This window comes from Mus caroli, unplaced genomic scaffold (genome assembly GCF_978045245.1).
Source record: "Mus caroli unplaced genomic scaffold, Mus_caroli_1 scaffold_9, whole genome shotgun sequence".
Classification (NCBI taxonomy): Eukaryota; Metazoa; Chordata; class Mammalia; order Rodentia; family Muridae; genus Mus; species Mus caroli.
The window spans coordinates 38,329,166-38,342,963 of NW_028227264.1; the positions used below are offsets into that span (position 1 = coordinate 38,329,166).

The following is a 13,798-nucleotide window of genomic DNA, read 5'->3' on the forward strand; positions in this document are numbered from 1 at the left end:
AGACCCTGGGCTCCAGGGGAAGCTAAGCTCCACCTGAGCGAGCATAAGCATCCTTATGGCAGATCCATAACTGGACCAAGTCAGATTCAGATGCTGCCCTTAACACCCTTACTTATTAACACAACGTTCCCAGACGGTCACAGCCTCTGGCCAGGAGGCTGCAAACCAAACCAGGCTGTGACCAAGGGAGAGGCGGCGAGGGCTGTTCATCCGGCACTGACTACCTGATGCTCCTGATGCTGGGGGCCTGCAGTGCTGCTGTGGAAGTGCTTCCTACAGAGGAGGAGAGTGAGGGAACATGGCTGACTTTCTGCACAGAACAGGCCACACACAGCAGTGCCAGCCTAAATGAGACTGCAGGGCCTCTGATTCAGTCTGGGCAAAGTTAAGTACTTGGATTCTATCTAAATATTTGGTGAACTCCATACCCTCATGTGAAATGTTGGTGATAAGTAAATGAAAAAGAGCTTAAGCAACACTGTCATTTTCAAAGGAACAGAGAGTTTACACACGAAGCCGGACATGAACATGAGCCCTCCCACCCTCAGCCCATTCTGTGCCCCACGCAGGATGAACACAAGAGTCCAGGGCACTTGAGTCCACACATATGGACATGTTGTCCATATGAGGACTAGGAGTTTGACAAATACCTCAGTAGGCAGGCAGATGGGAGAGGGACCATATGTAGGTAATAAAGGCGGCAAATTTCCAAGATGGCTGTCTTCTTTCTCACCTTCCAGACCGCAAGACAAGTTCAAGGCAGATCAGGACATGTTTGTGTAACAGTTGTGGGCCAATTAGCTACCAACCATAAATTATTGAAAACTATACCAACATTCTCCAGTAAGGTAAAATCTCCAATCTTGGTTCTGAAGACATGGATAACTGCCCTTTCCCATCTTCCTACCTTCCTCCATGCCAGTCTCCCTTGCTAGGTCCAAAACCACCTAACTTTTCCCAGATATGAGCTGTGCTAAGAACCCAGGGACCCTGTCTGTCCTGTTTGTGCCACTCTACCTGGGCTAATGTCTAAGAGCATAGGCAGAATTCAGAATTATTTTTACAAAATGAAAGCTGAAAGTCTCCAGTGCAACAGATGTCCAGAAGAGGGCATCTCGACATTAGAAAACAAACGTAATTGACCAGCAAAATGCTAGCTATGTCTCTCTACAGTGAAGTATTATCAAGAGTGGAATGACTATCGTAAAATAAAGACTTCCATACTATTTGAGACAGAGTCTCAATCTGAAGGCCAGGCTGGCCTGGCATGGCTGGCAACCCTGCCCCATGAGTACTGGATACAGGTGTGAGCTGCCATGCCCAGGGTGTGTAGGGTTGGGGGTGGTATGTGCCACAGAGCACATGTGGAGACCAGAGGACAACTTAGTCGAGTACTGCTCTTCCTTCTTCCTTCCCCTAAATTCTGGGCATCAGTCTCAGGCCATCAGGCTTGAGGCCCATAGCTGTACTCATGGAGCTGTTTCAAAACCCCTCCCTTTTGAGACAGGGTCTCTCTACATAGCCCTGGTTGTCCTAGAACTTACTACGTAGACCAAGCCAGCCCTGAACATGGAGATCTGCCTGCATCTGCCTCCGGAGTGCTGGAATTTGAATTTGTGTAACAGTTGTGGGCCAATTAGCTACCAACCATAAATTATTGAAAACTATACCAACATTCTCCAATAAGGTAAAATTTCCAATCTTGGTTCTGAAGACTATCTTGGGTTCTGCTTCACTGTGCCCAACTTGGCTCTACATTTAATAAGAGTACATAAATATGAACAAGGCCTGGATCTTACTCCCAGTACTGGTGGGAGGAGGCAGAAGGCAGCCACTGTCTCCACCTCCTTCTAGCTGTGTAACAGACGCTGGCCCATGACTGTCTGCTTGGACCCACAGCAAGGCAGACCCTGTTCCCAAGTGGAAGTAAAGAACTATGCCTTCCTTGAAGGGCTGGGCAAGGACTGGAGATGGTGCACGTGGAACACTCAGTTCATCATCTAGGTCATCACAGTGTTGCTAAGGTAACTACTTAAACTCGGTGTACAAGGCATTACTGTAGCTGACTAAGGGAAGGTACTTTATCTGTAATACACACCCGTTCCACGGATTTTCCTGTTCCCAGATTTCACCTTTTATGAGACTGCTCACACGACTTGTCATGATCAACTCTCCAATCTCTTTCTAGCTCTCCTTTTCCGTCCTTTGGATGTAGTTCTCTATATTCCCATTTACTCACCTGTGTGGCCACCGATGGCCTCTTACTCAGTCACTTCACTAGTTCCTGATATCCCTAGGAGCACTCTATTCCCAGATGTTTCTTACCAACCTGGTCCCTTCCTCGCAGTTCCCTGGCAGCCTGGATGCTCAAGTCCCACAGTGCTTCTACCCACCCACGAGCTCCAAGCTCAACTTGGCTGTTTTACAGGTACCATACACAAATGTGGCAAAGACAAACAGTGTGTCTTCCTTGGATTTACTGAGTTTCTAATTTCACAGGATATGAAACCACCATTAGCCAAGCGACAGATCTCGGGTGTGGCCAGCATAAGTGGCTCCATCGGGCACCTGCTCTCTGTACCTTTGATTTACTGCTTGATCCCAATGGCTTTCCCTTGGTTTTTTCCTATCTAGACCCCATCCGCACCTTCCAATTTACATCTGTGCAGCGTGTCACTGCCTCTAAATACTGCTATAAACCCCACCCAGCTTATGTGTATTATTAGACCAACATTCATATCTTAGTTTAGACCATTTTCACCACCCCTGAAAGAAACCATCAACTTCCCCAAATCCAACCACCACCTATTTACCTTCTTAATGATCTGCCTATTCTAGACATTTTAGATCAATGGAACCATTCAACTTGTGGCCTTTTGTAACTGTCAACTCCTGCTGCTCCATTCTCCACTGCATTCTTTCCTTCCCAATTTCCATATTGATCTTCATAAAACACTGCTCATGTCAGTACCTGCCTTAAAACTCTGCAGTGACTTGAGGTAGACTGACGAATAACATTCATCCCCTTTCATTTTTGTTTGTTTGGCTGTGTTTTTTTGAAGTGGGGTCTTGCTGTGTAGCCCCAGCTGGCTTGGAACTTGCTATATAGAATAGTCTGGCCTTGAACTTGTGTTGATCTTCTTGCCTATGCCCCAACACCCACCCCCACCCCCCACCCCTGCCCTGTCCCCGGTGCTAGGATTCTATGCACCACTATGTCACGCCCATAAATGTCTTCTTAACCCGGCTTTACTCCAGCTATACCCCCTACTATTCTTTCTTTAGTCCTTTCAAGCACCCAGCTTCCCAGGCACACACATATACACATCTATGGACCCTGTGTTTTCCCTGCTTAGGACATTCTTTTCTTCTCTTCCTTATCTCTGTATCTCTCCATCTAGCTACCTACTCACTTATAGAAAACCACTTTTCTGTGATGCTAGGGAACAAACCAGGGCTGTGTGCATGTAAGGTAAGCTCTATTGCTAAGTTACATCCCAGCTCTTTAAGTAGCTCTCATGTCTTTATACTCTTTAGACCCTCACTAGTGATTCAGATTTTTCCCAGGGAGTTGTTATCGCACTGAGCTGTAATACTGCACTATCCTGTCCCCTAAGACCTTTGACTACCTACCAGGGATCACAGAATGTGCTGAGCTCTGCAACATCTAGCAAGCTGCAGAGTTCTGGTAAGAAAGACTCATGTCAACTACAAGCTGACTGTCAATAATAATCTTGGAATCAATATCTGTTTAAGCACACTCCATATCACCTAGCAGGCAATCTGGTTACTTTGTCCTTGAAAATCTATATGCAAGCTGGTAACAGTAGCAAGCTTGTAAATGCAGCACTTAGAAGGCAGAGCAGGCAGATCTCTGAGTTCAAGGCCAGGCTGGTCTACCAAGTGAGTTCAAGGAAAACCAGGGCTACACAGAGAAACCCTGTCTCAACAAACAAAAGAGAAAACAAGAAAAGAATACCTGTCTACAGAAGTCCTATTCTATAATGCATGTAACATCTTTGCAGCATATATGCATATAGGTACATTTAGTGCAAGTGCATCACTAGGTACAAGGGACAAAGTCTGCTTCAGAAGGAGAGCCCAGAGAAGACCTGCAGGTAAACTGAGGACATCCATAGGGGAAGGAGAGCTCAGAGAGGACCTGCAGGCAAACCTGCATCTACAGTTGAAGGAGAGCCCAGAGAGGACCTGCAGGGAAACCTGCATCTACAGGGGAAGGAGAGCCCAGAGAGGACCTGCAGGCAAACCTGCATCTATAGGGGAAGGAGAGCCCAGAGAGGACCTGCAGGTAAACCTGCATCTATAGGGAAAGGAGAGCCCAGAGAGGACCTGCAGGTAAACTGAGGACCTGCAGGCAAGCCTGCATCTACAGGGGAAGGAGAGCCCAGAGTACCTGTAAGTAGACCTTCTTCACACCAGGCAAATAGTCAGCAATGCGGCCAAAGAGAAGCCGTCCAACTCCTGAAGTGATGCCAATGCACATGAAAAGCACCTCTTTGTTGTTTACGTCTTGAAACCTTTCCTTTACATGGTTCATCTGTAGGTCAAGAAAAAGAAAACTGCACTGAATACAGGAAGGCAACCTCACAAGACTGAAGGCATGCATCATTAAACATCAAATGTGGTCTGTCTCCCTCTACGATGTTACTCCAACCCCCCTTCAAAATCAAAACATTTAAAAGCAGCTCCTGTGATAAGTCTGTGATCTAGAAAAACATATCAAGAAAATCTATCGTGATTTAGCTTGCACAAATGGAATGAGTTTTCTGAGAGTGGTGGCACACGCTGGAATCCCAGCCCTTGGCAGACTAGGGAAGGTTTAAGAATCCAAGGCTGCATAGTACAATCCAGGGCAGCCTGGGTTGTGCAGCAAGACCTTGACTCAGAAGACCAAAACTTCAAAAGATGAGTTATTACCATAATTATTAGTAAACAGATCAGTTAGCACACACTAACAAGAAGCCAGTGTTTAAAGGAGACTGGAGACCTGGAAGATTACCTGTCCCCTGGAAGATAACTAAAGGTCATCTTTGGAGTTTTATTTCTTCTGGGAACCAGAACAAAACTGATGCCCTTGCAATATGTCCTGCCAGAGCTTCCTACATGGAAGTGTAAGTTCCGTGTGCCATGCCAGTAAACACAGACACACAAACAATCTGTAGTGCTCAAATCTCCCAGACTGCCAGGCCTAAGCCCCATGGCTGAGCTGTGATTCAGGATCTCGGTGTGTCTACAATATGGAGATAGCAGCAGTATCGATTTCAAGGGTGATTATAAGAATCAAGTAAAACATTTGCATAGAGAAGTTAAGAATTAGGACAGACCACCCGCAGAGCATATGCAAAACCCTAGGCTTAGCCAACACTAACACCACCTTGGAGGAGTGGCTAGCATACAGTTAATGAACAGATATTCATTTTGACCATCCTTTTACACAGGATCTTTTGGATATTGGCTGTGCGGTAGAAGATGGGGGAGGGAAATAAAGGGTCTTTCTCTCCTCTTAAAGGCTGTTAAATAGTGTCTATGGTGACCTCTGAGCCACAGATAGCCAGGAAGCATATTTTGTTTGACATTTCCATATTGACCCTAGCATTCATTGTCCCTTATATGCTAAGCATCCACTGGAGTTTTAGGAGACTGCAAGCTAATTTCCCACCAAGCTCAACAGCCCAAGTAACAATGCGGCAGTGGGGAAGTGGTATATCTCATTTCTCTTCATTAAAAAAACGGTCACTGGGGCTGGAGAGACAGCTCAGCAGTTAAGAGCACTGACTGCTCTTCCAGATGACCTGGGTTACATGGCAGCTCACAGCTGTGCCTAACTCTAGTTCCAAGGGATTGACACCCTCTTCTGACCCCTGTAGGCATGCACACAGCACATGGAGATACACACAGGCAAAACACACACACAGACACACACACACACACATATGTAGCAATAAATAATTAAAATTTTTAATTAAAAATAAAAAATGGTAATTTTTAAACGTCTCTGTTTTCACACTGCTTCAGAATAATCTTCCTATGTAGGGCTTTAATCTCACCAATTCTGTCTTCAAAAGTTGCTTGTTACAGCCTACAGCCTATATTCCATCTGCTGGTCAAAGCTCTCCATAATCTGTCACTGATCTACCTTTGCATGTTCCTGATCCTTGGCTCAAATGTCTACTGAGCCTGTGACAAATGAAGCAGACATATGTAGAGAAAGGCACACTTCCAGGGACCGTTACTACCCACATTGTTGATTCTTCCTCCCGGACTTCTTTTATTAAAAAAAAAAAAAAAAAAAACCTTAAAATTTAGAAGAAATATAAAGTGTGGGTCATGTATAGAAATGTTAGCACCTAACTTTAATTGACGTTGTGAGACCCAGTGCTACATAAACAGAACAGTGCTTGGCTGAAATCTGCATTGGAGCAGCTATGATCTTAGCCTCAACCCCAGCCACCTCCACAGGAAGGGGCTGTCAGGTCTCTCCCTCTACCTGCCCTCAGGTTTTGTAGCTCCTTGCTATTGTTTGACTCCTCCAGTTCCCAAAGGGTTTCTATACAGCCTTGCTAAAGTCTCTGGGCACTCTTCCATGTTAGACTAGGATTACCTATGGCCTCTTTCAGAGACACCTCAAGGTCAGCACAGCTCATGCTGAGTTCACCCAGCCCTTATAAGTTGCTCTCTTGCATTTTGGTTAACAGTATTATCATCTCACCGACAGCAGTAAAACCCAATAAAAAAGAAATCTTAGGATACTGCACTCCTCTCTCCGGATCAGAGTGCCGCCAAGTGGTAATGGTCTCCTGGCTGAGTGACTCACACACACTTCCTTGGGTCTGTTCCCTGTGTTCAGGTTCTTGTCTTCCCTCCCTCCCTGCACACTCTAGCAACCTTCTAACATGCTTCTTGCTTGAGCCCCATTCCTTGACCTCCAAACTCACAATTGAAAGCTCACCTGTAGGCTTACTCCCCCTTGGGTTTACAGCCTTTAGACTATAGTCCAGACTCCTCATTTGACAATGACCCCTACTTTGCTACTGTAGCCTCGCCTCCCACTGCCCCTTTAGATAGACCATCCTTTCACGATAAGGAGCACTAAAATCAGACAAGCCTGAACTGGGATATGCTGAATACATGCATGCTGAGACCACAAGTCACCAGGGAGGAGGACACATACAAAATCGCTTAATATTGAGTGCCTGTTAAGACAATACTTCAGCTGTAAGGTTAAGTAAAATATTAAAACATCTCATTTTACTACCTTTTTACTTTTCCTTTACTGTAGCTAACTTAAAAACCTTTTCTAATTTAAATTACACAGTGCCTTGAATTGCATTATTGAAGAATTCCCTTGTAGTTGCAAGCACATCACAAGCACTGCTGAAGGGACCAGGAACTCGCAGAGCTAAACAAGGGTCCCATTCTGGAGGAAAACAGCCCAGTGCAGACAGATGCGCTACAACGGCTGCATGTTCCCGAGGTTTCATAAGGAAAAATTACAAAGCAGCCAGCAGATCTCCACCGTCTCCACCCCATGCTGAGGAGAGGAGCGAAGCTAGAGCCTCAGGATGCTAAGCGGGTGTTTACCTGGCTACACCGCCAGCCTGCCCTTATTACAGCTTTCATAGACGCTGGTTTATACTCTATTGAGATGAGGAATAGGAACCTAATAAATTTCTATTACTCTTTGAGGTTTTTACCTTTCCCCCCAATCTATTTATAAGAAATAATAAGGTAAGATATTTAAGATTCTTTTGAAAGAGGCTAGGTAATGAGTGTGAATATTAGGAGTATACAAAATACATCTATGATCACTCACATGATCAGTTATGAAACCCACTATTTTGTACAATGAATATACACTAATAATTTTTAATATTTTTATTTAATTTAATATATATTTTATTTTATATATTGTTTTACTTATTAAATTTAATAAAATACAAATTTGCCTTAACTAGAAACTTAGTTCTTTAATAATAAAGGACACTACTACATCAAATTTGTGTCAGTATCACATAAATGAAAAAAGGGCACCAACGTGTAAAACTTCTCTACATGCCCTACAGAACTGCAAACTAAAAGTGTGTTTGTTTATTAGGTGAGGGACTGTACGAGATACACTCTGTGGGTGCCAGGTCTGCGACCTTCCTCTCTGAGGCATCAGTACCAAGTAGGCTTGGCTGAGCCTCTAGGATGGCTGCTATCTGGCTTATGAGTTTCTGCCTTTTCACATCTCTGGGTACTATCATGTGCTCAGTTTAATAGAAAGCACAGCGTAGGGTCAAACTGGTATTTCTAATACTCATGTGGGCAGAGACAGAAATGTATAGAACAAATGCTTTCACGCTTAGCTAACTCAGTTATAAGCACACATACGGCCTGCACTAGAACCTAGTATTTATTCAGGAGATATTATTTTGGGGTCAGTTGTTTAAAGTTAACTTTACTGGGGTAAGGGGTGCTCCATGGTAGAACAAGTTTAGTTTTGTAACAACAATAAGTAAATTGTCTTTTTTTGAAAAGGGGTCTTACTACATGGTGTAGGCTGGCCTCAAACTTTCCATGCTGCTAGCTTGGCTTAGGAAACAAAACAAACATCTTTTACAGTGAGCATGTGTGTGGCAGGAGGGATGGGTGCACACATACCTCAGCACATGTGTGGATGTCAGGGGACAACTTTCAATAGTGAGTTCTCTCCTTCCACCACATGGGTTCAGGGGGTGGAACTCCGCTCATCAGGCTTGAGGGCACGTACATTTCCCTGCTGAGCCATCTCCACACTGGCCTTAGCTTTAGACTTTATCTGAATGCATACGTATCTTGACGGCAGAAGCATCTATCTTTTACTGAGATGTCGAGTTTAATATGGAAATAAGCACCTCTGGCAACATCCTGAGCATCACTTGCTTGTAAAACATTTTTCCGTCACTCAAGTAACAACAGCTTTTGCTGACACAGAAGTTGGTTTTACACTGGGTGAAACTTGCTGTTTTGATAGCCAAAGATGACCAAGAACTCACATCATAGAATATGTATTCATTCTATATCCATGAGCAGCAAGACCAAGCACGTCAGTTCACCTTTCCCTAACCATCTTCAATGTGACTAAACAGAGGGTCCTTGTTAGAATCAATGGCATTTTTCTGATCAGACAACTGAAAGCAAAATAGATTCCTTTTTTTCCCAAGGCACAGCTTATGCAAATCACTAGAATAGCCTCTCTGGCACCCCTCCCTTCGCCTCTCCCACAGGGGAGTCACAGTGCAAGACACATGGGGATGGAGGCATCGTCCACTGAGGAAACACAGCAGACTGTTTTGGTTCTCAGGTATTCAGGCATGAAAGGAAACTAAATGGATAGCCAATGTACAACCCAGTGGTGCTACGGCAGAAGCCCATAGCTGCACATACCTGCAAACCACAAATGCCTTAGGTCAGAAAGGTCCAAACTCTCTCCTCACTGTGTTATTTAGCTAAGAAACAAGATCACTAGCTATCACTGATCCTCCTTCAGACACACATGCACTCTTAGGGGTATAAGTGCCTTTTGTCCACGATCTTCCATATAATGTTTATATAGCCTGCCACTCAAGGAACATGTTAGAAAAATTTTAGTGTATATAAGTTAGAATAAGGAATGAAATTACTGAAACCCTTCAAAGCAGAAGAAAAAACAAAAACAATCTGGACAGTGGACTTGAAGCAGCAAGTGACCGGCTCTCTATCAAGTGTGGCCAAGGCAGTATGGAGAGGTCAGAAGCCACCAGAAGAGCAGCTCCAGAGGACAATGCGGGGCCGTGAGAAGAAGAGCAGTCTTCGAAAATCACAACAAAACGACAAAAACCCTAAAACCCCAAATGCTCCAGTGTCTATCACCTACAGCTCTTGCTGTTCACTGTGCTCTCTAGAAGGATGACAAGATTCCAGTCACCATTTTTCACGGTTTGCCAGGTTTGGGGCAATTTTGATTCCTGAGATGTGCATCATCAAACTGGAAAGAACAGGTAAGCATGTACATTTGCTTAAATTCTACAGTAAATTCTTTGTGGGGAAAGAAAACCTGTATCCCAAGTTTACATGGCTCATCTAAAACTGGCTAATGAGTGCTTTGAAATGTTTGGGTGACTCTGGAATTCAAACAGACTTTAACTCCCTACTTCCTAAAGGGGATTGCATTTCTCAGGCCAGCTACACCAGAGATCAGCAAGCAGCGTGAGCCTCCTGCTTCTTGTTTGCATGAGGTTGAGAGTAATTTCTAAAACTATACTCATCTTGCTGGGCATGGTGGCACATACCTGTATCTCAGTACTTGGGGGAGACAGAAGCAGGAGAATTGCCACAACTTCAAGGCCAGCTTTGTCTACTTAGCTTCAAGCAAGCTATGTGTTTAGTCCTTGTATTAAAAACCTAGAAGAAGGGGCTGTAGACATGGCTTAGGGGTTAAGAGGACTATTTGCTCTTGCAGAGGACTTGGGTTCAGTCCCTAGCACCCATATAGTGGCTCACAATCATCAGTAACTTCAGTCCCCGGGGATTTTTGATGCCCTCTTCTGACCTCTCAGGCACCAGGTATACAAGTGGTACATAAGACATACATGCAAGAAAAACATTCGTACACAGAAAATAAGTGAACCTAACAGATAGATAAATTTAAAAGTAAAAAAACCTATGTGTATCTCTGTCTAAAAGTGTTAAAAAGCTATCCTATGATTCTAGAAGAGCACGCAGTTTAAATATATTTTCTTTTTAACTGAATGTGGCATGGAAAGGAAGCACAGTTCTACTGCATGGTCCAAGCCATCCGCAATCTCAAATTCTTCTACCTCCCGAGTTCAGGAGTATAGCCAGCAGTATTTCTTTAACAGGCAAAATCAAAGAAAAGAGTCTGGCTCCTTTAAAAGACAAAGCAAAACTAAACTGTACCTTTGAAAGGGAGTAGAAACCCTGCTAAGAGTCGTTAATAGTTAATCTCAGAGTTAGTCACAAAGCCAAACTTTAAGCTACCCTTTGGCTTCAAAGCTGGATTGTTGGAAATCTGAATGGAACAGGCTTAGTGATTCTTTTTACAATTTTGTTTTCTCTATCTTTGTTTTTGGTTTTTAAAAAAGGAAATTTAGAAGTAAATGAGAAGGAAGTTTGGCAAGAGAACTACATACTGGCTTCCCTAGCCATGGGAAGTGGTTACAAAGGTGGGCCGCAGTTAGCTGCAGAAACGTATTCTGATAAAATGAAGCCTTTTATACCAAAACACTGAACTACAACTTTATGGACAGAGTAGGAGAGCCAAGGATCTGATAAGCCACAAAATGTCATTTTGGTGTATTACCTTGGACCAACTGTACTTTGAGATCAACACACAGATGTGCTGAGAAGGAAGCCGGTCCCTGCTTGCTGCCACTTTAAGGACTAACATCTTTAGGTGTCCGGGGGGGATTGTTTTCAGATTCTGAGTAGCTACTGCTTCCTCAGCAGCTGACTGGGATGGAAGCTGACCTTCGGCCTGCCCTGCGGGGACTCCAGAAGGCATCACTGCTGATTATGTTTGTTTTTTAAACAACCAGTCTTTCCATTTCATTTAAATGGGTTTCCATGGTATTGATAATGGCACAGCACCATTAAGACACGGAAAAACAACCGGGGGAAAAAAGCTTTCTGGAATAAAGATCACTTAATGGATTACTTAATAGATTACTTAATGGGTGGAAAAGAGGATTTTTTTAAAGTCCAATTTTGAAAACATTTTCTAACTAAACATTTTTCTAAAAGCATCTTCTGTCCGTCCCCCCCCCCCACGGTCGTAAAAACAGTAATTTCCTGTGAGTAAAAAAAGACTATATATACTTATATATGCAAATATATTTCTTTGACAGCATCACTTAAATAATATCAAGATTCAGTAAGATTTAGAATTTCTGGTTGAGTAATTAACCAAACCCACTTTGGATTTTTAGATGCTTGGTAAATAGCCTTTAAATGTATTTGAATGGTGGTAGCTCGACTACTTAGCACTCAGCTGCCTGAGGGTCCATCTCCAGCACTGCAAGAAAATGATAGCCTTGGATTCAAATGACCTTGGATTTTAGAATTTTAAAGAAGACTTTAGGTTTTTAAGTAAGTTGATAAGTGGTTACTCTGTCACTGTTTATGCCAGGTATTTTGAAAGTTACTGAACACTGTAGGCTGGTGTGGTCAGTCGCTCTCGGAGCTCAAGCAGTAGAATATGGACCTTTATGCAGGCTGTCTCAGAGGGAAAGTACCACCACCACCATTTCTAGTTCTTCGTGGATGACGAAAGGCGTTGTTTAGCCTATTATCTCTAGAGTGTCACTGAGCCCACTCAGCTCTGATTTCGATTCTGTGAAGTTTCTTCTTCTCAGCGCATCATATTCACACTCTAGGATTCCTAGGTCCTAGCTAGTGCACAGGAGCACATTGAGTTGTGAATTCAGTGTTTATCTGTGACTGTCAAGATGGCACTGGGCTCAGCCACAGAGGCCAGCCAGGGTATAAGGAGGGGCAGTCTGAGAACACAAACAGCTGCGGAGACTTCACAGCTAGGGACATGGTGGTGAGCCGGCTTGTTGAGGGAACTCACATTTCCACAGCTCACATTTACTAAGACAGAGGAGAGGAGAGGAGAGGAATATGAGCTTTTAGTTTATTCTTATTACCTGGTGATAAAGTCTTCTACTGGCTAAGTAACCATCTGGTGTGGTTATAGGACCTTTCATCAATAGCACATTCACACAAACTTGGAAAAATAGTTCAAAGTGAACAAAGGCAACCGAAGCCAGCTGAGCTTGGCATGTGCAAGTTAAGACAGAGTTCACCCTAACCTCAGAAAGGATGAAATCAGAGCTCACTACCAAGTCCCTGGGATTCAGGGCAACAGTAACTTTATCTTTTAAAATGTTCCTGGCAATGATATCAATAAGCCAGATTATCATATAAACCCTTCCAATTAGTTCTGCTTCCCCTTGAATGGCAAAAGACTCATAAGTAGTTATTAAAGTAGTATTTAGTTAAGGCTTTTCTGATTTAGAAGTTAGTTCTTATTAAGTAAGCTGGACTTTGTTGTTGCTGCTGTTGTTGTTGCCTAAGTTTGATGGGATTTGGCTTGTTTGGAGTGTCACTATGTGTCATCACAGACTGGCTTTGAGTTTGTGGTCCTCCTCACACAGCTTCCCAGGTGCAGAGACTACAGACACCCCCCATCATTAGCAGCTTTCTAGGAATTTTTCCCCCAACTAGGCCTCTAGCCTTCCCATGGCCCCCTCCCCTGCTCTCGACATTACTATTCTATGTCTCCCAAATATGATTTGACTACTATAGGTACTTCATCTACATGGAGAGCATTTGTCCTTTTCAGTTTGCCTTATTTCACTAAGCATGATGTCATCAAGTTTCATGTATGTTGTAGCATATAACCAAATATTACCTTTTTTTTTTTAACTTTTCTCTAATGTTAAAGGTTCAACTTTTTTATTTTTTAACTCATTTGATATCGTGCCTGCCTGGCTTGCATGAGGCCTTGGGCTCCATCCCCAGCACCTGTAATCCCAGTGTTCAGCCAGTAGACAGACAGGAAGATTGGGAGTTCAGGGTCATCTCGTCCTGCACAGACCCAGACCAGGTTGAGATACACAGGACCCTGTCTCAACAACAGCAAGAGAAAACTCCAGTCTGCAGAGGCAGACTACTCTGGAGAAGAAAGGGAAGCAGTGGGGTGGTACTCTGCCCAGGAGCAGGATACAGGACTGCTGTGAAGATGAACGGGATG

At 43.7% G+C, this 13,798-nt stretch overlaps 1 protein-coding gene across 1 annotated transcript in view; it reads right to left on the reverse strand.

The window, feature by feature from the left end:
• The window catches only part of Slc16a10 (solute carrier family 16 member 10), a 101,252-nt gene that overhangs the window by 11,060 nt on the left and 76,394 nt on the right, over nt 1-13,798 (reverse strand). Inside the window, exon 4 of the mRNA XM_021174405.3 lies at nt 4,415-4,558. Within this exon, the coding sequence (XP_021030064.1) occupies nt 4,415-4,558 (144 nt within the window). The remainder of the gene's footprint in view (nt 1-4,414; nt 4,559-13,798) is intronic.